Source organism: Schizosaccharomyces cryophilus (genome assembly GCF_000004155.1).
Source record: "Schizosaccharomyces cryophilus OY26 unplaced genomic scaffold supercont4.1, whole genome shotgun sequence".
NCBI classification, from domain to species: Eukaryota; Fungi; Ascomycota; class Schizosaccharomycetes; order Schizosaccharomycetales; family Schizosaccharomycetaceae; genus Schizosaccharomyces; species Schizosaccharomyces cryophilus.
Window position 1 is genome coordinate 1,037,389 of NW_013185624.1, and position 21,320 is coordinate 1,058,708.

The 21,320-nt window shown below is 38.8% G+C and overlaps 9 protein-coding genes and 1 non-coding gene across 10 annotated transcripts; 4 read left to right on the top strand and 6 right to left on the bottom strand.

Moving 5' to 3' along the window:
- Positions 1–1,726: 1,726 nt before the first annotated feature.
- SPOG_04491 (uncharacterized protein) lies at positions 1,727–2,647 on the bottom strand (the record flags this gene model as incomplete). The annotated part of the gene is made up of 2 exons (XM_013166490.1): positions 1,727–1,946; positions 2,073–2,647. The coding sequence occupies 2 exons, from the start codon at positions 2,645–2,647 to the stop codon at positions 1,727–1,729; spliced, it is 795 nt and encodes a 264-aa protein (XP_013021944.1).
- A 495-nt stretch (positions 2,648–3,142) lies between these two features.
- On the bottom strand, positions 3,143–3,214 carry SPOG_16135. Its single transcript has one exon. It is a non-coding gene; the product is annotated as a tRNA-Glu (tRNA).
- Positions 3,215–3,280: 66 nt separating this feature from the next.
- On the top strand, positions 3,281–5,608 carry SPOG_04490 (uncharacterized protein). The gene has a single exon (XM_013166489.1). It carries the CDS (start codon positions 3,852–3,854, stop codon positions 5,265–5,267), a length of 1,416 nt encoding a protein of 471 aa, XP_013021943.1. The 5' UTR covers positions 3,281–3,851; the 3' UTR covers positions 5,268–5,608.
- A 109-nt stretch (positions 5,609–5,717) lies between these two features.
- On the bottom strand, positions 5,718–8,944 carry SPOG_04488 (ribosome biogenesis factor recycling AAA family ATPase). Its single transcript, XM_013166487.1, has one exon. It carries the CDS (start codon positions 8,893–8,895, stop codon positions 6,547–6,549), a length of 2,349 nt encoding a protein of 782 aa, XP_013021941.1. The 5' UTR covers positions 8,896–8,944; the 3' UTR covers positions 5,718–6,546.
- On the top strand, positions 5,879–6,254 carry SPOG_04489 (uncharacterized protein; the record flags this gene model as incomplete). Its single annotated transcript, XM_013166488.1, has 2 exons — positions 5,879–6,165; positions 6,236–6,254. 2 exons carry the CDS (start codon positions 5,879–5,881, stop codon positions 6,252–6,254), a joined length of 306 nt encoding a protein of 101 aa, XP_013021942.1.
- A 153-nt stretch (positions 8,945–9,097) lies between the features above and the next one.
- SPOG_04487 (RNA-binding protein) lies at positions 9,098–12,669 on the bottom strand. The gene has a single exon (XM_013166486.1). The coding sequence runs from the start codon at positions 12,188–12,190 to the stop codon at positions 10,187–10,189; it is 2,004 nt and encodes a 667-aa protein (XP_013021940.1). The 5' UTR covers positions 12,191–12,669; the 3' UTR covers positions 9,098–10,186.
- A 393-nt stretch (positions 12,670–13,062) lies between these two features.
- On the bottom strand, positions 13,063–14,564 carry SPOG_04486 (arginine specific carbamoyl-phosphate synthase subunit Arg5; the record flags this gene model as incomplete). The annotated part of the gene is made up of 2 exons (XM_013166485.1): positions 13,063–13,079; positions 13,316–14,564. The coding sequence occupies 2 exons, from the start codon at positions 14,562–14,564 to the stop codon at positions 13,063–13,065; spliced, it is 1,266 nt and encodes a 421-aa protein (XP_013021939.1).
- Positions 14,565–14,962: 398 nt separating this feature from the next.
- On the bottom strand, positions 14,963–17,017 carry SPOG_04485 (dolichyl-phosphate beta-glucosyltransferase Alg5). The gene is made up of 2 exons (XM_013166484.1): positions 16,699–17,017; positions 14,963–16,568 (listed from the first exon to the last, which is right to left on the bottom strand). The coding sequence occupies exons 1-2, from the start codon at positions 16,801–16,803 to the stop codon at positions 15,660–15,662; spliced, it is 1,014 nt and encodes a 337-aa protein (XP_013021938.1). The 5' UTR covers positions 16,804–17,017; the 3' UTR covers positions 14,963–15,659.
- Positions 17,018–17,122: 105 nt separating this feature from the next.
- On the top strand, positions 17,123–19,596 carry SPOG_04484 (homoserine O-acetyltransferase). Its single transcript, XM_013166483.1, has one exon. It carries the CDS (start codon positions 17,544–17,546, stop codon positions 18,996–18,998), a length of 1,455 nt encoding a protein of 484 aa, XP_013021937.1. The 5' UTR covers positions 17,123–17,543; the 3' UTR covers positions 18,999–19,596.
- A 273-nt stretch (positions 19,597–19,869) lies between these two features.
- Positions 19,870–21,313, top strand: SPOG_04483 (acetohydroxyacid reductoisomerase). Its single transcript, XM_013166482.1, has one exon. The coding sequence runs from the start codon at positions 19,920–19,922 to the stop codon at positions 21,132–21,134; it is 1,215 nt and encodes a 404-aa protein (XP_013021936.1). The 5' UTR covers positions 19,870–19,919; the 3' UTR covers positions 21,135–21,313.
- Positions 21,314–21,320: the final 7 nt, after the last annotated feature.

Here is a 21,320-nt window from a genome sequence, read left to right on the forward strand (position 1 = left end):
TTGGAGCTATTTTTGTAGCAGAGTGCTGTGAAGAGTTATAACATAACTGAGCTTTGAGAAGATAATTGACCCAATTTGTTAAATGTTTGTTCACGTAGCAACGAAGATATGACTCCAAGATTTGATTGACGCGCTCTGTTTGTCCGTTTGTTTGTGGATGATATCCTGAAAATAACATAAGGTGTATGTTATGGTCTTTGGCATATTGTCGCCACTTTTCTGAAATAAAAACAGGTCCACGATCTGAAACAATATTAATTGGATATCCAAAACTGGATATGATTTTGTCCTCGAATATTTCAATTAACTGATCCGTGGTTGTTGGTGTGTTACAAGCGATAAACCAAGCCATTTTGGTAAAACGATCTACAATGGTTAGAATTGCATCTTTACCTTGAGAAGGTGGTAATCCTGTTATAAAATCCATAGAATAATGTCTGAATGGCTTTTCTGCAATGGGTAATGGTTGTAATTGACCATAGCGTTGATGATTTCGAGTTTTATGTCGTTGACATATGTCACAATTTTTGACATATTTTTGGATGTCTGCGGTCATAGTAAAATTTTTCGCGGATGCGATTTGTTGTGGACATTTTTCCACGATGTCCTCCTGAGACTGGCTGATCATGAAACTGATTGCATATGAGTTGTACAAGTTGTGGTAGTTTGGGGATGACAATTTGTCCTTGATCATTGATGATGAGACCATTTTTCACAGTGTATTGTGGGTTACGATTTATTCCATTAAGAATATTCTTTAAATTCTTGTGATGGAAATACTCCTGTCTCACGTAGTCGAATATGTTTGTGGGAATGTCTGTTTCCACGACTCGATTAACTATTTCAGGTTTGTGATCTGGACGACGAGAAAGTGCGTCTGCAGGTTCATTCTTTCGACCTGGTCGATATTTATTATCAAAATTATATAGTTCCATTTCAGTTGCCCATCTATTTATCTTTGCACGGGTATCTGCTTTGATGTTGGTAAACATGGTTGTTAGATTCTTATGATCCGTTAAAATTGTGAATGGCTTCTCAGTATCCGATAGAAAATGATACCATTTGCGTAAAGCTGCTATAATTGCATACGCTTCTTTCTCCCATGTTGGCCAAATTCGTTGTCGATCTGTAAATGTCTCTGAATGAAAAGCAATTGGGTGATAAAGGTCATCGTCTTGCCTTTGTGAGAGTATAGCTCCGATAGCAAAGTCAGAAGCATCAGTTTCCAATCTAGTTTCTCGTTTGGGGTCATAATGTCTTAACTTAGAAACATTTTCAAGTTGTTTCTTAACTTGTATGAAAGCCTGCTGCTGACTATCGGTCCATTTATATTTTACGTTCTTTTTTGCCAGATGTATAATGGTCTTGCCAATTTGGATAAATTTGGCATAAATCTTCTCGAGTAATTCACAAATCCTAAAAATGACTGTAGCCTTCTTAAAGTGTTTGGTACAGGCCAATTTGTGATTGCTTTTATTCTTTCAGGATCGACTTCAATTCCTTTTTCAGAAAATATGTGACCTAAAAACTTGACTTTGTCTTTGAAAAATTGACATTTCTCTCGATTCGCATACAAATTTGCTTCCTTGTTTTTCTGTCACGCCATACTGTTGAATATACATATTACAATTCTTAAACCAGTCACTTAACCCATTCGCATGTTATGAGTATCTACTGCTGCTTGATAATAAATAGCACCCTGTCTATAGAATTAGACATGTGTTTGCTAATTAAGCCATGTAACCTGCCACAAAACTTTGCTACCTTTGTCAGGGTTAGGCCAGCCGTCTTGCGGTCTGCATTGTATCCAGAATGAGCCCGTTCTGTCCTCTACGTCTGTCACGTCATTAGTCTCAGCCTTAACTTTTCTGCCTTTTTCTAGTTTTGATCCATCAGGTGATCGAGAACGACATTGGTGGTGAGGCCAAGTCATCATATCTATTTTGCTGATTTGATACGGTCAGACTGTTTGCTATTTTGCCGCGAATACTATAGCACATACAAAACATTGTAATGTAGTCCTAGCTATTACATTACTACTTATCAAGTCTTGGTCTCCACCTTTGCCATACCAAGCTACTGTAAGTTTGTTACGGTATTGTTTAGGCTTGCCTCTCGAATCAGGATAACCTTGATTATTAGAGATACCGAATAATTCGTCCTGTAGCACAGTCTCGTTGTGATCACCTGCTTGTGAATTCTGACTATTGCCTGAATCCTCACACCCTTCACTAGAATAGTCGGGATCGTAATCTATAGGATAGCCACGACCGAAGTAGTTGTAGAAGTCTTCGACGTCATGATCAGTGTACCGTGATCCGCCTACTGCAAACCCATTGTGAGATCTTATATCTATGGTGGCATTTGGGAATGAGGAGTAAATGCATTGCAATATTGCGTCTGAAGTAGATTGGTCAAAATCATAGTCAACATTATTACCACAATCTCCCCATACAATGAGTCTATCATGATGCGTTTTTGATGCTCTGTCGACAATGACTTTGCCATCGAAATTCAGGGAGATACATCTCTCCACAGTACGCCATAAAGTGCTGTTATCAAAACCACGCCTCAAGTAAATCTCTGCAGAATGTGCACATTTGGCTGTTAAGATGAGTGATAAAAGGATAGTAAGTATGTATTTCATTTTTAAACACGATAAAAAAACATACCAATCTGAAGAATTCGACTGTGGATTCATAGTTTATATATCTTCGCTGAAATAACTAACGTAATATATCTCTTTGTAAACAAAAGTCTCTTTATTTGAAAGACTTCCGTTCCGAAAGCTGTCTAATTTGTTCAAATCGTATTTTCTATGCTTTGTTTACTATTTGTAATATTATTATCCTTTAGTCTTATGTTATTTGTTAATACTCAAAATATGCTCTTATCATAGTGTATACTTATATATATAATATAAGCAAGACACCTATAGTGACACTTTTCTTATTATCACTTTTCCCATTGTTTCAAAAGATGGTAAGCTTTAAGTCATATTTCAAGCAACTTCCATCAAAGTACATTTTTTCTTTGGACTCACAAAAGGATAAAAATTGTACAGGTAAACAGTTGAACTTTTGTAGAATGGTATTTCAAACATTGTAAAATCCAAGTCAAAACATCGAATTGGATAAAAATACTCCGTCAGGGGGAATCGAACCCCCGCCGCATCGGTGAGAGCGATGAATCCTAGCCACTGGACCATGACGGATTACTGTACTCTAATGTATTTAGGAAATATTAGTACTACAAATGTGCACATTTTTCAAACCAGTCATTGTGAAATAAAAACGAAATAATCTTTTGTAGGAGAGAAATGAACAATGGAAAATGTAAAAGAAAAAGACAATTCCAGTAGGAAACCAACATTGCCTTTAACACAACTAACACCAACACCAGCACCAATAAAAAGAACAATCATATCATTTTCACGTCATTCCACCAATCTTATGCTTTGCTTTTTGATTTTGCCATTGTCGGACTTCCGTTGCAACATTGAATCTATCTCTCGCTCATTTTGTTGCCCATGATTGACATCATTTATTGCTCTATCGGGGCTTGGCCCACTTTAATGAAGAGTGCTTAAATCAGTCTAGGGCTCCTGTTTTTTTCTTTCACTTTTGTATTCAGCTGCTCATACTACCCCCCCCCCCTTCGATTCGTAAGTGTTACATTAGTCTCTTGACATCCTGTGATTCTTTCGTTTGTTCTGAGGATTGAATTGGCTCCATCGAGCCTTTTTTTCATTTGTTTTCTTCTTCGTTTGTCTTCTCTTTGGTTTCCAATTGCAATTTCCTCACCTCTTGTTTTGACTACCATTGCCAGGATTTGTAGATCAACCTCCAGTTATGTTCTCCACTACTCCTATGATCGCCCCTGATCCAGAGGATCGGGTTGAACGAGACCCAATATCTTATATACCAGGCGCTTACACTGAGACTACTGATGAGCGCAAGCCGGAATCCATTGTTTCTGCTTCGAGTCTCAAGTCTCTTCCAAAGCTTCGTGGTGAAAATCCGTTCCAGCCTCGTACTGGCTTGCCCACAGGGTTTCCTGTTTTTTCCTCTTATGACTATGACCTTGATAACGACGATTTCGACCGTTCCTCCTCGTATAGTCACTTGACCGACGAGTATAATGACGATCACAATTCCAGTGAATATTACGGTGACTTCTCCAAGTATTATCTCCACCGCAATGATGATGCTCCAAATGTTACTGGATTTCACGAGAAAGCAACAGCTTCAAGGAAGGGGGACACGGCGAACAAAGATCCCGACTCTGATGATGAGCAGGATTATGAAATGGGCGACTCTCAAATGCTTCCAATGACGGAAAGCTTTGCTGATTTGCATGATCCCCATTTCCCTTCTGATCACAGCCATGAAGACGCCTTTGGCAACTCTTATACGGATCGCGGCTTTACATATCCTCCAAGTATGCCCGCCTTTAAATTCTCCACTATTAACCACTCGTCCTCTGGTGTCAACTCTTCTTCCTCCAACGTGCATGTTAATTTTGTAAATGGAGAACCTGTATTCCCTCGTGCTGCTTCCAGCACTTATAAGCCTGAAGCCGATGCTGCTTCCAACCTCTCTACAAAGTCCTTTGTTAATCAAGAATATGTCATGCGTGGAATTAAATACAACGAGGCTAAAATGCAGCGTGAGCGTGATCAGCTGTCCGCCACTCCGCTTACTCATAAATTACCTATTAATCCGCTTGGTGCTGTTCCTGAACCTCAGCATCACACTGCATCGTCCTCTTCTTCGCCTTCCAGTTCAGATGCTACGGAAGGTGGATACAAGCGGGTCAACGACGAAAAGCCTGCTTCTCACGAGTCTCGAACCTCTTCCTATCCTCATTTGAAAGGATTTCACCTTTCTCATGAAACAGATGTCCTCTATGAAAACGCTACTGTCAGACCTATCAACGTATCTGTTGAATCCCAACCCAAGCCGTCGTCATTTCCTAGGGAGTCTCAATCTAACCTTGCCTTCAATACGGATACAGCCGCCAACGAGGCCATGCACCGATCGTTCATTCTGCAAGATGATGATGTCGATCCGACGACCAACATGGATTCCGCTGCTCAGTCATCGTTGGATCATTCTGTCAATACAGAGTCTTCTAGTCCTTCCTACTACCACGATGGAAAACGTGTCCATAATAATACTTTGACGCCTTACCCTTCAGTTTCTGAGGCAACTTCGATGTCGTCGATCAAGAGTAACGATCTCCAACAACCGAAAGAGGCTTCTTGAACAAAATGTTGATTATTTTGCTAGCAGCCTGTTGATTATTTATTAGTTCTTGAAATTTGCTTTATTTTTTTTTGTTGCATTAATCACGAGTTTGTATGGGATATAAATTGGCTAGAATATTGTTTATGATTTTACTTTCATTTACTTGTAATCAATGAATTCATTTTTTCTTTCATCTATGAATCATTCAAGCCCTGTATCCTATTGCTTTCCTTCTGCTCTCCTTCTTTAGTAGTAGTATAATACTCTTTATAGCAAGCATTAAAGATCCTGCTTATGTACATTCTTACTCGGTTGTTTACATGATGGAATTGAGTATGCTATACTTGTTTGAGTTCAACTTTCTTTTTTTTTTTTTTTTTTTTTTTTTTTTTTTTTTTTCTTTCGATCCATCCTTTGTTTACACTTTTATTTCGCGACAAGTGATGTCAAGGACTTCATCACTTTGAAATCATTTATATTGAATGATGTCAAAAATAATAAATCCCAGGTTCGCATAATATAAATACTTAGGGACAGTTATGCAAGACAATATCGATCGAATTTTTTAAAATTTACTTGTTTATTCACTCATCTTTTTGTTTATTTACCAATTTGCTCTTTACATCAATATGCAGAATTTTTTGAATCTTAGAGGCTCTAAAGGCAGCGCTGGAGAAGGCGGTATTGCTGATGATCCTATGGGTTTCGCATCTCATGCCAGGGAGAGTGCCAAGCAAGCAGAAACGATGAAGAAAATCAACGATGTGATTCCTGGAGACACAAAGCAAAAGATAGCCATCATGAACAAAATTAACGATGCTACAGGTGGTAATGCTATGAAAGTAGTTATGGACGTCAAGAATAATTCATCCTCTGCTCAAGAGGCTTTCGGCAAACTCCAGAGTCAATTCAAATTGTAAACGGTTTTCGCATCATTCTGACTTTTGGTATTCATATATTCCAATGTTTTGAGCATATTTAAAAAGGGATAGCCCTCTATTTTGATAAAATTATGATTGTCAATGACATCTCACACGATAGGTATTTATAAAATATAAATAATAGAAAGGTCGATTTCATCCATATCAACAACACATAATTAAAGTTTTGCAGGATTGAGGACTTCCTCATATATTTAATGTTTTGTGAGAAATGAAGCTGCGTTCTCTTTATCATACGAATCAATCACCCACACCTATGCCAAAAAATAAAGTAAAACCACGTAAATCCCAAAGTAAAAAAACCACTAACTGGTTTATTCACTCACACCAATTCTTTAACCATTCCTAGCAACCATTTAACCACTTGATGCCTTAGCTGAAACACCTTCAGCAAACTGACTATAAAAGTCCAACATGTTTTGAGTGATACCCTTTCTGAGTGCAAGTAATGCTTTCTCAAAGTGTGCTCGCGTAATTTCCGTTGCTTCCACGTTTTCATGCATAGCAACTAAACCAGCTTCCTGACACAAAGCAACAATTTCTGCACCTGAACAACCGTCCGTACGTAGCGCGATATCCTCCAAATCAATGCCCTCAGAGAATTTCATTTGTCGAGATTGGATCAGCAGAATTTGACGGCGTGCTTCAAGATTTGGTGGTCCTACATAAAATAACCGATCCAATCTGCCAGGTCTCATTAAAGCCGGATCTATCACATCCGGTCGATTCGTTGCTGCAAGAACAAGCACATTTTTTAACGCCTCGATACCATCAAGCTCATTTAGCAATGCCGTTACTACTCGATCTCCACTATGATCCTCACCTCTGCTACTTGTCAAGGCGTCAATTTCATCAAAAAAGATGACAGAGGGACTTGCTTGCCGAGCTTTTTGGAAAAGCTGACGAACAGCTCGTTCACTTTCACCGATATATTTGTTAAATAATTCAGGGCCCTTGACAGCTATAAAGTTCAGTCCCGTTTCTGTGGCAATCGCCTTGGCAGTCAACGTTTTGGAACATCCCGGTGGACCATACAATAAAATTCCCTTTGGAGGGCGAACTCCTAACCGAGAAAAGGTTTCCGGGTGCGTCAACGGCCACTCGACAGACTCCTTCAATTTTTGTTTGACATCTTCCTGACCTCCTATTTGTGACCATTTGACGTTGGGCGACTCTATAATAAATTCTCGCATCGCACTTTGTCGAACTGAGGTTAATGCTAGTTCCACATCATCTAACTCTACAGCACCACGATTTTCTTTCGCAGTAGCATCGTCAGACTCATTTTGCTTTTTTAAAGCCCTCTTAATTGCTCGTAATGCAGCCTCGCGAACGACCGCTGTTAAATCAGCACCGACATAAGCATGAGTGCGACTCGCCAAATCTTCCAATTCTTCAGGACCAAGTTTATTTGGAACCTTTTCAAAAAGAAGCTTTAATATGTCTAAGCGAGCATTTTTATCCGGTATTCCAACCTCAATCTCTTTCTCTAAACGTCCAGGTCGTCGAAGAGCTTCATCTATAGAATTGGGGCGATTCGTGGCTGCAAATACGGCAACCTTACCAGCATTCGACATACCGTCCAGCAAAGTTAATAAACTTGCAACCGCTCGGCTTTCTGCTTCACTAACATCACTAGTCCTTTTAGGCGCAATAGCATCGATCTCATCAATAAATATAATGGATGGTTGTTGGGAACGAGCATCATCAAAAATCTTCTTGAGCCTAGCTTCAGTTTCACCCATATATTTACCAACAACAGACGGCCCATCGATTCGGAAAACACGAGCGTTAGTTTCCGCTGCTATTGCTCGTAAAATCATTGTTTTACCAGTTCCAGGAGGTCCATAAAGTAAAATACCTCGTGGAGGAGAAATGTGAAAATATTCAAACAGCTCGGGATTTTGAAAAGGAAGTTCAATAACGTCTCGAACTTGTTGAATTTGATTGTCTAATCCTCCAATGGAGGAAAATGTTATAGGTGTAGAAGACGCCTCTTGTTGAATTCGAGAATCTTGGACCACAGGCGAGGAAACTGAATTTTGCGATTCAGACATTTCAGAATGGAAAGGGCCTTCCACATCTAAATCCGAAGATGCAGTAAACCGATAAAGTCGGGGCTCCTCTAGAGATAAATCAGAGATTGCTTCCAACAGGTTACTAGGAGATCGGACATGGATTTCCTCAATTTTTATACATCCTGGTGGAAGAATATCATCATTATCTTTCAAATTATGATCGATTGACGCATGCTTCGTAACTGGTGTCAATGCTTTTGTTGTGTTGGAGCTTTGTGCTGCAAAAACCATGCCCAGATGCAAATAACGCATCTCCAGTAGGGTCTTCTTGATCTGTGATTCAGAAAAAGGATTTCCTTCTGTACCTGTACTGCAAGTTATCTTTAAACTCTCTACGTCTTTCAATGGATGAGTATATTGAACCACGTTCACTCGTTGACCAACTTTTGCATTTGCCCAGTCAGCAAATTGTGAGTTAAGACCTATCTCAAAAGGACCTAAATTTACTCCTCGTGGTACTTGGGCGATACCAATTGATGAACCATTGGAATGTTTTACAGAAACAAGCTGTTTCTGAACAAAGCCAAGTCGCTTTAAAGCTGCTGGAGAAAAATACACATATCGAAGATCCCGCCAAGAAACCTCTCCGTCTACTAACTTCACCGCAAGCTTAATGGGAACAGACATCCCAATAGTCAATGTTTTACCTGCTGCCTGATTTTATGGTCGTTGACAAAGGGTATCTGACGAGATAGGGAAGCGCACTCAAGCTCTTTAACTTGTAAACAATAAGGAATTTACAAATTCATTCAATCCTTCGTTTTTATGAATACAAATATTTGTATGACTATTATAAGAGCTTAAGCATAGGACAAACGATTTTTCTAATACAAGAGGAACCAAAGTGAAGAATTTTTATTTAACATAGTTACTTATTAACAGTAATAGAAAATTTTTAATTAGAAATAAACAGAAAGAAATCCAAGAATTACAAAAGAGCGCATTAAAAAACCCCGACACTTTTCCTTGAATGTCTGTTTGCTCTATTTTTAGTTTATAAATTTGAAACGAAAAGACGATGAAATATATCTTTAGCTACAAATGAATAAATTCCAAATATACCAGTCATGTTAACGAAGATATTATGGGTAAGAAAACGAAAATAAACGCGCAGAAAAGAACAGTAAAGATTATAAGATAATAAAAAAATTTAATATAAACACGTCAAATAAAGCGGCGGCGTATTGTACATAATTTGACAATACAAAGCAGACTTATTCGACAAAAAACAATATAATGGTTCTCAAGAGAAACTTTATACTTTCTAAACATTCCAAGATGCAAAAGAAATAAAGGTATTAGGGTATTAACAATAATAGGAAAAGTAATAACGCCCACAAACAAGAAAAACAATAAACGACAGTCCGTATGTGTATATATTTATATTTATAACGCTCAGTATTTTTTTTTTTTTTGTAAATCATCTGCTGTAAGGGCAAAACAGTGCTAGAACAGAAAAGATAGAACTATCATTTTCCAGCATCTAAAAAGACCCACATGCCAGATGATTTGCCATTTTGACATAAGAGAAAGACATAACACCAAAACTCCTTCATAGCAAAACATACATGAATTGCAATCTATTTAGATTACAATCCATACAACACTTGAAAAAAAAAGACAAGTTAATAATAGATAGAAATGTTTGAGCAATCGTGAATGAAAAATCATGCCTGCTCAAATTAAGCATCATAAATAACCCCTAGCACAGCATGACTCAAAACCATCCTCAAAAAATGAAAAGAATTAAAGAAATTAATTTAGTATCCTCCCTTTGAAATCCCACAAGTAAACTTTTAACCATATTATAGAATAAAGAATGATGTTTTGTAAATTATGTAAAGAAAGGCGAAACGAAGAGACCATAAACATGTTCGTATTTACACAAAAACATAAGAGGTAATCGTCAAACGAAAGTCTAATCAAAACGAAGCTCACCTTGTCTAGGCAACAATGATTGCTGAAGGCGAGGGTATGTTCCTGGGAAAACTTGGGGAAGCTTAGTTGAAACTCTGGGTAATCCATAATCAGTGCCGATGGCCGGATTCATAAATGGAGAGGCATATGGGTATGCAGGCATTGTAAGCTTTCCGGCAGGAGCCTCGCGGCGCAGAAGAGGGGAAACAGGGTTCAACAAAGAACCGCCGCTAAGACTTGCAGACTTCGCCAAAGTGGGGTTCACTAGAGAGGACGTATCTAAGACGGATGAAGCAGATTTCACGTTCTCGTTACGTGGGGTTTGAAGAAGCAAATTGGACTTTCTGTTGGCCGCAGCAGTGGTGTTACCAAGTCCCGTTGTCGGGGTAGCAGCAGGCTGGTAAGCTGCATAAGCAGGAGTTGCATCGAGAGAAGGAACGCCATTCAACATATTGTTAGAGGGGGACAAGGCAAGTGAGTTAAAGTCCCGAGTCAATCTAGAAGAAGCACTATCTAACGAGGGAGCAGCCATAGAAATACCACTTAAAGCAGGGGATAAACTTTTACTCGTCATTCCAACTTCTTCCATCAACCTGTAATAAAGAGGAGTAGGTTGCACATGCAAATTACTAAGAACACGCTTGATTACCATATGGAATTGAGTAAGGTACTCATGACCAATCGATGGATAGGTAATTACTTTATGAATAAACGAAGGACCCACTGCCTGATCCTGTAATATATAAGTAAGGACGCTATCATTTTCAGAGAAAAAGATGTTCTTGAGCAGCAGATTCCGAGACTCGGGTTCCTGTTTGTTGTTGATTAACTTAAAAATGAGCGTTGAAGCAAGCTTATGGGTGCATGTTGTATGTAAATACGCTGCAAGATGGATAGCTAAGAGACGATGTCTATTCTTGAAGAAGGAATTGTCTAATAGCCAAGTAAGGAGTAGCATGCCATTCGTATTAGTGGCAAGCAAATGAGAGTTAATAATAATAGCAGCAACAACAAGAGCTTGCTGTTCAAAGGTTGCATGCTCATTTTCCAAACAGGCACGGATAGCTCTAGCGCCAAAACGACTCTGTCCAATTTCGCAACAATGCCTTGCCATAGTTTCAAAAAGAAAGCAGTTATTTGGGTATCTAAAATGTAAACAGCACTGTGCCACATAATTGCCAAATTGATCAAAATACAGTAATGCAGCATAAGGACGAAGATGCGTAACAATCAGGTCCATTTGACGGTCGGTAGATGCAACATCAATAATCTTTTGCGCAGCCCATGTACCATTCTTGTGAATACCTATAGCAGCCAGGTATGGAGCGATGCGCTCGAGCATAGCCTCCTTAACAGGATCAGAACAGTACTCGAAAAATTTTTGGATTACTGTGTTACCAAGGTAATCACTTGACAATTCAGCTACATCATCAAGCATGCTGGTAGCAATAATTTCAATTTCCTCTTGTGTGTAGAATCCGCTGTCAATGTTCTTTCGAATTTCTCGAAGCTTAGAGGCCTCAAATTGTCTAGACCGTAAAGTTTCAAGAGAAGGACGAATTTCCGTAGCAACCTGACTCTTTTCGATGGCACTGGCAATCATCAAATCTACCGTCTCCAAATTAATTTTCATTTCAAACTGCTTGGCGATTTCTAATAAATCAAGGCGATTCTTCAAAAGAAAGCTAGCGGCTGCAGTGGAATGTGACCGTAGTAATGGCTCTTTCGGTTGGGCATAAGAGACTGTTGAAGAAGCAGGGCTACTGTTCTCAAAACTAGATGTTGGCCTAGCAAGAATAACTTGAATAGGTCCATGGTTTTCAAAGACAGCGCGATTATGTAAAGCATCCCTAGCAATTATAGCTGACCCCAAAGACTCATAGCTTACAATGGCAGAATTATCTGGCGATAACATCCAAACATCTTTTACTTTACCGTAGGACGAAAAAAGTGCATGCATAGCACTACTAGAAGTCCCAACCGGCAATTTTGACACATACAGCATTGTGGTTGTGCTGAAGAAAAAAATGCGCAAAAATCCTTGACAATATACAGAAATTCTCGTTTACCCTATAATGTAGTGCACTATAGAGAATAACGAAATTCACCCTCCTCTCGCTATATTCTTAGTAAAGAGAACAAATTTAAGAAAAACCAGTAAATAAAAAAGGAATCGCAAATGTCGTCCCCTGTCTGTACTGTTTTCGTCCAGTAGTTACTTCTATTAAAACCTCCTTTTAGCTTCCGCACTGTCTAGATGAGAGCTTCAACTGCTTTTCTTTAGAAACACTAGGTTTTTGGCTGCTAAGCACAGTTAACGAAAAAGAATGTTTTTAAACAAAGAAAAACTGTTGAAAGCTTTGCAAATAACCTTTAAATTTGGTGTTTCCCCTATGTTCCCGGTATATGTAGTGTACACTGTCAGCTTATAGGTAAAATGACAATCAGCTTGTCTGAGGTTATTAGTGACATAGCACATCGTTGCTTAATTTTGCGAACTCGTTTAAGAAAAAAATCGCCGTGATAAATAACCTAAGGTAGTTTTTGGTACCCTTGCTAAAAAATAATTTGACATGATATATTAAGTCAATTTAAGTAAGTCATTAGTTTCTTCCTGTGTGGGGATGAATTTTGTTTTATAACTTACAATATTCTTAATTTAATCTTCGGTCCATGAGAATTAATGAATGCATATGTCAGTACAATCGAGAATGGATTGAGTATAATACCATAAAGGAATGTTTAACTAAAACATGTCTTAGTGTATATACAATGAAAAGACACATAAACATGAACATGAAATTCATTTGTAGTACTTTGTAAGTATTTACATTCGGTATAGACGCATACATACATATCATATTTAGTAACCCCGTATCATAATACATTTGACTCTTCATATGTATTTATTTATAATAGTTAAACAAAAAAGTACAAGAAAAAACAAAAAGTACATAGAAACAATTTGAGGCATTCGAATATTACAGGAAAATTAGCAAACCCTCAATGTCCAAAACTGTTTTGTAGAAAGTCTAAAGAAACAACGAATCCAAAGGGTAAATGTTTAAATGAGACAACAACTAAAAACACCTCACAAAAAAAATGACACTACAACAGATCTAAGGCAAACGGGATTTCTGGTATTTAAGGGCCTCTTGGATGTAGTTGTCAAAAAGGTAGTGAGTATCCATAGGGCCACCGCGAGCTTCTGGATGAAATTGAACAGAGGAAATAGGGCGAGTAGCATGGGCAATACCCTCATTTGATTGGTCATTCAAATTAATCCAAGTAGACTTCCATTCTGAAGGAAGGGATGAGACATCGACGGCATAACCATGGTTTTGGGAAGTAATGTGACAGTTGCCGCTAGCGATATCGAAAGCGGGAATGTTATGGCCACGGTTACCGTACTTGAGTTTGATAGTCTTAGCACCAGCAGCCAGGGCAAGTACTTGATGACCCATGCAAATACCCATAATAGGTCCATTATAAGTTTTCATTAACTGACGAAGATTGCTGACAGTCTTGGTAAGGTGAGTTGGGTCACCAGGACCATTCGTCAAAAAGACACCATCATAGTTACTAGCGATGTTTTGGATAGGGTAATCATAAGGGAACACAGTAGCACTAGCACCACGGCTAACGAGAGAACGGAGAATGTTTTCTTTGACACCACAGTCAATAACAGCAACATTCATCATTCCATCGCCACCACCAACGAAGAAAGGTTCACGAGTAGATACTTGGCTAACCAAGTTGACAGCGCTGGGGTCAGCAAAAGCTTCATCGTCATTAGCATCATATTCTTCGCCAATGCTGATTTTAGCAAGACTGCTACCCTGTTCACGCAAATGTGTAACTATAGCACGGGTATCAACACCAGAAATGGCAGCAACACCTTCACGAGCACACCATTCACCAAGAGATTCTACGGCAGTCCAGTGAGAGTACTTGGTAGCATAGTCGTTTACGACCACACCAGCGCATTGGATGTGGGGAGATTCAAAGTGACGAAGAAGACCATGTTCGTCACGCTTAGAGCCGCTTGGAACACCATAGTTACCAATCAATGGTTGAGTGAAGACTAAAATTTGTTGTTTGTAGGAAGGATCAGTCATAGACTCCACATATCCGACGGGAGAAGTGGTAAAAACTGCTTCACCAGAAATATTACGGTTAGCACCGAAGGAGGTGCCATGGAAAATTGGGCCATTACGAATGGTGAGGGTGGCAATGTCATTCGTAGTTTGTGGTGTAGGGAAGGGAGCTTGCTTGGGCAAAACACGTTCACGGTTAATAACAGGAGGGACCTTGGAATAGAAACGTTGTCCGCGTTGAAGGGAAGTTTTTAAAGCAAAAGGCTTCAAAAAACGAAACATTTTCAACAGTATAGATCTCCAAACGAGAAAAGTTGAAAGCGCAAGTAAACAAAGCAGATCTAGTTGATGAGAATAAAGTTAAACAACTTTGTCTATTCTTTTAATTTTTCTTTCAACCAACGTGTGCTTTCACTGAAACTCAGCTGAAAGCTAAAGTCTTGTAAAATACACGGGAAAAATCCTCTAAAAAGAGATGTGTTGCACCAAAATTGAAAAGACAGTCGCTTGTTAAACGAAAGAAATTACTACAATCCCCGTAATATCCAGAATTGACCTTTCTAGGGAAAATGGTAGTGGTGAAAAGTGAAGTTCTTGATTGATGGTATATTTACATGTTGGCAAATACTGATCTACATCGTGATCTAACGATACATTTTTAGATACTGCCAAGATAAAAATTGCCTGTCATAAAGGAAGTAAATTTTAACAGAATGTACATAGTAATATAATTATAATTTTCTATAAATAAAACCAGTATATATAAATATATATTTATGGATTAATTTCCCTGGCAATTGGCATATTCCTGAGCCAGCAGGTTCTTATATTTCTCTTTTTATTTTGTAAAGGATAAAAAGAAAAATTAAATGGGATTCATCAACAAGCCAGCTTCATCTCACAAATCCAAGTTCGAGGCAGCAGCAGGAAAAATAAAACAACACACGTTTGTATATATAATCATCATAAGGTACGGTGAGAATAGTCTGCCCTTATGTAACAGAGTTGCCATGCGATCACTCTTTGCCTGCTTCCTAAAACGATGAACCAAAGATGAACCTGCATGTATTGTGTAATAAAAAAAGATAATAAACATTAGAATAAGACGGACCATAAATTTACGCGTAAGCTTTACAAGAACGTTACCTTCTTAAAAGCCTTCTGAACATTATGTCCCTTGGCCACTAAAAACGAATGATCAGAAATCGCTTGTAGCGAAAGAAAAGAGAGTCGCTCATCAAAGATTTAGTGGGTTTTTCTTTCAAACGATACTGAAATAAAATGGAATATAATGACACAGAAGCCAATATATCGAACGAAAAAATAGCATTAGACATGTACACAGGAAACAGCAGTCCGCAAATTTTCTGAAAATCATTACGCATACTTAGGCTTTGGCCGTTCCCAAATGCCAAAGGAATAATTCAATCGAATCACTAGCAAATCGATGGCCATACGAATACTGTCTTTTAATAAAGTCATTTTGCTACCACCGACTTCATGCCAAGTAATGGGAATTTCGTAAATCGGTAATTGGAGAAAACGAGCCAAGGTTAAGACTTCAATATCAAAGATCCAACCTTCAACATGCATTTTAGAGTATATATTTCGATAAGCGAAGCGCGAAAACAGTTTGAACCCACATTGCGTGTCGCCAATCTCACGAACTCCCAGAATTTGCAACAATTTGTGAAAAGAATGCATCAAAAAATTACGTATGAATGAACGCTTAACAACCGCTTCAGTGTTTACCATATGAGCACGAGAACCAATGACAACACCTCCAGTAGCATTTTTGGGCATGTGTTCAAATAAACGTTCAATATCGGAAAACCTGGAAGCACCATCAGCATCCGCAAAAATTGCATATTGTCCACGAGCATGAAGCATACCCCAAGTTACTGCACCTCCTTTTCCCCGATTTTTCTTGAGTGAACAGACACGCACATGATCGCCCAAATCGAGTGAACTAGAAAATCGTAATACAGAGTCTACCGTTGAGTCCGTACTCTCGTCATCGATAACAAGAACTTCCCATTGCCTCTCTCCTCGATCCCCCAAAGACCGATAGTGTTTCTCTAGATGATCCACAGTTTCTTTTAACATATCCACTATTCTATCTGATTCATTGTATGCGGGAACAATCACTGTAAGTCGTATTTCATCATCATCACAGTTCTTCTTCAATGTCATATATTTTTTGCGGCCATTTGCTGTATATACACAACGGTTTTCACCTTCAATCTGCTTGCGTGGGCAATGTGAACGAGTTAAATAGGTGTAAAACTAACATATACGTTAATAAAATACTTACAAATACTTATAAGGAAAAAATCGAATTGAAAAGAGTAACTCGGTTTGGCATAATTCCATCAACAACCATTTATGCACATCATAAAAATAACTTTTATCTTACCAAAACTCCAAAAAATAATCCCAAAAGACAAGAACTGAGAACAATTGAAACAAACATGCTGGTTGGACCTTCTATATGGAAGGACAAATTTTCAAAAGAGGGCATTGAGCTCGGCCATGTACAGACTAATAAATACTAAAAACGTATAAGAAGTATTAGAGGGTTGAATCAACTGTTGTTACAGCATCTACTTGCAAGGAAGGTGTTTGGTTCTGGAGAAGTAAGTTGTAATGAAATAATCATAGGCATTTCACTATTCATAAACAATCCAATCAATCCATTCACATATATAAAAGTAGAATTATATATTCTATATTAGCTTTTTTATGATTGCACCTCAAATATATGATGAAAATGTAAAAAAGATCGCATATCATATAAGCCTATCAAGGTTTATATTATGATCAATTCTATATAAGTTTGAGTTCACAGCAATTTCGATTTTACCATAAACTACCAAGAGTAGGTAATTGCGCAGCGTTTGTGTATTTAAGATACTTTAAGTGAATTCTTGGCAATATAAATTCTCTTTGCCAATTCATCTAAAAAACCTAAAATTATATTGCCTCCTAGTAGACGCACATTTTGGTTTTTTTTCGTAAGGACTATAGATAAGTTTTTACGATTTTTTGTTTTTCCCATTTCTTTTACGACTTTAATTCTTTTCTTTCAATTAGTTTCAATTAGTTGTACTTGAAAAGAAAGGAATTAAAAAGGATTTTTATCATTTTTAAAAGAAAAATCCTAGAAATAATTTTGATTGGGAACTCTGATAGTAGAGCAAAAAACCTCTGTTTTAGATATTTAAAGGCTTTTGATTTCTTCGCTTGTGGATATAATTTACGATGGAACCTCGTTCTTCAGTTGAGTCCATATATTTTGTGGATACCGCTCACCCATCTCAACAAGAAAACAAATTTATTGGCTTAATTGCAGATCAAAGAATTGCGATAGTTCCAGAGTTCACTTTAGAATGCGGGGAAATATTATACGATGTTCCTGTGGCCTTCAAAACATGGGGAGCTTTAAATAAGGAAAGAAATAATTGTCTTCTCCTTTGTCATGCTCTTAGTGGCTCTGCTGATGCGGCAGATTGGTGGGGTCCTTTGCTTGGACCAGGCCGTGCTTTTGACCCTACTCACTTCTTCATCGTTTGTCTTAATTCTTTAGGAAGCCCCTATGGAAGTGCTTCCCCAGTTACCTGGAATTCTGAAACCAAAGCAATTTACGGTCCTGAATTTCCTTTGTCCACCATCCGTGATGACGTTGCTCTCCATAAGCTGGTATTGCAACGCCTAGGCGTTGAACAAATTGCCATGGCGGTTGGTGGTTCTATGGGGGGTATGCTAGTTTTAGAATGGGCCTTTGATACCAACTATGTTCGCTCTATTGTTCCCATTTCAACGTCATTGAGACATTCTGCTTGGTGCATAAGCTGGTCAGAAGCTCAACGCCAAAGTATTTATTCTGATCCCAAATTCAATGACGGATTCTATGATATGGATGATCAACCATTGAGTGGTTTGGGCGCCGCTCGTATGTCTGCGTTGTTAACGTATCGCTCTAAATGCTCGTTTGAGCGCCGCTTCGCTCGTAAGTTGCCAGATGCCAATCGTCATCCTTATCCTGATCGTGTGCCTACCCCAATGACTCCAGGGGATGCTCACTGGGTAGTTCATAATGAAGGCAATCATAATCGTCGTGAGCGTCCGTGTAGATCTCCAGGATCTTCACCAGAGTCACCCGGTAGCGGCTTTTTTAAAGTGTCTTCTACTCCTTCCTTGTCTCAGAGTACAGACACTGCTTCAGGTACTCGGAGCCCTTTGTTGCGTCGTCCTGCAAATACCTATTTTTCTGCTCAATCTTACTTGCGATACCAAGCTAAGAAGTTTGTAGGTAGATTTGACGCCAATTGCTATATCTCGATCACGAAGAAGCTCGATACTCATGACGTTACTCGAGATCGTGGATCAGAAGATCCCATGGAAGTTATGAAACACCTTACTTTGCCGGTGTTAGTTTTGGGAATAGAAAGCGATGGATTGTTTACTTATGATGAACAAGTAGAGATTGCTTCCTGTTTCCCGAATGCCAGTTTGGAAACGATTGTTTCTGCCGAGGGGCATGATGGTTTTTTACTTGAGTTTACACAAGTCAACTCTTATATCCAAAAATTTGAAGCTGAACATCTCGCAGACATCTTGTCACAGGAAAACACTTCAGCTGAGTTGGAATTAGAGTCTCTTAATGCCCAACGTGAAAGCGTTTTTGGTGAAATGGAGGATATTACTTCCTGGTAAAAAAGTCAACATGACCTGACCTTAATGACTGGCAACTTACAGTCAATAATAAATAAATAGAATCCATTCATTAGATAATTTCTGTCTAAGAAAGTTTCTACTATTTACTATTATTATAAAAAGAAAAATCCAGAAAAAGATCATGTTCTTAATTTAGTCAACTGGGGGATTCAACTCCTCTTGAACATATGAACCGTGATTCGAAAATTTATGTGATGATTTGCATGTTTATTTTATGACTAATTTTATTATGATGTCGGTTTCACTATGAGGTATATTGTTATTTTTCGTTTTATTCGTTTTTGCTGTCGTCTTGTTATAATTTGAGGTATACTCTCGATATCTAAGCAAGGTTTTCAGTAATTGGTGCGCAAGGTGTTAATTGTCAAAAAAAGGATAATTTAATTTTTTATGACCTCGTTTTGTTTTCGAAGCTGGCTTCTTACCCCTCCAACATGGGGATTTGATATACCAAATTTGTATAGCATTGTAACGGATGAGTGTTTTCTTTCATTTTTGTTTAGTTGTTTAGAAATAAAAAACTCGTCTGTTTCCTATATGGAACAGAATGATTTCTACGTTTACCTTTCCTCAGAAAGCCTAGTCGAAGATGGTTTTCCATCCTATGCATATACATTGCAGAAGGCGTATCGAGGTTGTTTACGCGTTGTTTCAATTAAAAGTAGCCAAGCCATTGAATCCATCAACAGAAAATTAATAGTCCATTCGTTTTACTTTTCCCAGTGGATTGATATACTTTTTCTTATTTGTGTTTATATTGAGATAGTGCGAAATATCGTACGCTCGCTATCTTGTAAAATCTATATCAAGAATATCGATCGAAGCAGTCACGGTAACGAGTAGAGGTTGTAATAAATATGGAATTCACCCTCTGCAAAAGCTGCGAAACTTGTAATCAAAATGTCATTCCGTAATTCCTCTAGAATGGCCATGAAGGCCCTTCGTACTATTGGTAGCCGTCGTTTGGCTACTCGCAACATTTCTGTTATGTCTCGTAACATTGCGGCCTCTACCACTCGCTTTGCCCCTCGCTTGACTACCCCTATGGTTCAAAGCCGTGGTATGCGTGTCATGGACTTTGCTGGTGCCAAGGAAAATGTCTGGGAGCGCTCTGACTGGCCTCGTGAGAAGTTGGTTGACTACTTCAAGAACGATACCCTTGCCATCATTGGTTATGGTTCTCAAGGACACGGTCAAGGTTTGAATGCCCGTGATCAAGGATTAAACGTTGTCGTTGGTGTTCGTAAGGATGGTGCTTCTTGGAAGCAAGCCATTGAGGACGGTTGGGTTCCTGGTAAGACCTTATTCCCCGTTGAAGAAGCTATCTCAAAGGGTACTATCATCATGAACCTTTTATCTGATGCCGCTCAAACTGAGACCTGGCCTAAGATTGCCCCTCACATCACTAAGGGCAAGACTTTGTACTTCTCTCACGGTTTCTCCGTCATCTTCAAGGATCAAACCAATATCCACCCTCCCAAGGATGTTGATGTCATCCTTGTCGCTCCTAAGGGTTCTGGCCGTACCGTCCGTACCCTTTTCAAGGAAGGTCGTGGTATCAATTCCTCTTTCGCCGTTTACCAAGACGTCACTGGTAAGGCTCAAGAAAAGGCCATTGGCTTAGCTGTTGCCGTTGGTTCTGGTTTCATTTACCAAACTACCTTCAAGAAGGAAGTCGTTTCCGATTTGGTCGGTGAGCGTGGTTGCCTTATGGGTGGTATTAACGGTCTTTTCTTGGCTCAATACCAAGTTTTGCGTGAACGTGGTCACTCTCCTGCTGAAGCTTTTAACGAAACTGTTGAAGAGGCCACTCAATCTCTTTACCCCTTGATCGGTAAGTACGGTCTTGATTATATGTTTGCCGCCTGCTCCACTACTGCTCGTCGTGGTGCCATTGACTGGACCAGCCGCTTCTATGAAGCCAACAAGAAGGTCCTCAACGATTTGTATGACAATGTTGAGAACGGCAACGAGGCCAAGCGTTCTTTGGAATACAACTCTGCTCCTAATTACCGTGAACTTTACGACAAGGAGCTTGAAGAAATCCGTAACTTGGAAATCTGGAAGGCTGGTGAGACCGTTCGTTCTCTCCGTCCTGAACACAACAAGCATTAAGCCCCCTTTCAATATTGATTTGTAGTCACGTTAGAAGCATTCCGTATAATAATTCTTTATCTCTTATTTTATTACAGCATATGTGCCCCTAATCACAAAGTTTTGGTTTAATCATATTTTGAAGGATAGCTTTTGTTCTGTTTAATAGTGGTTTATTGTTATTTTTCTTTCCCTGAAAATCGTAAA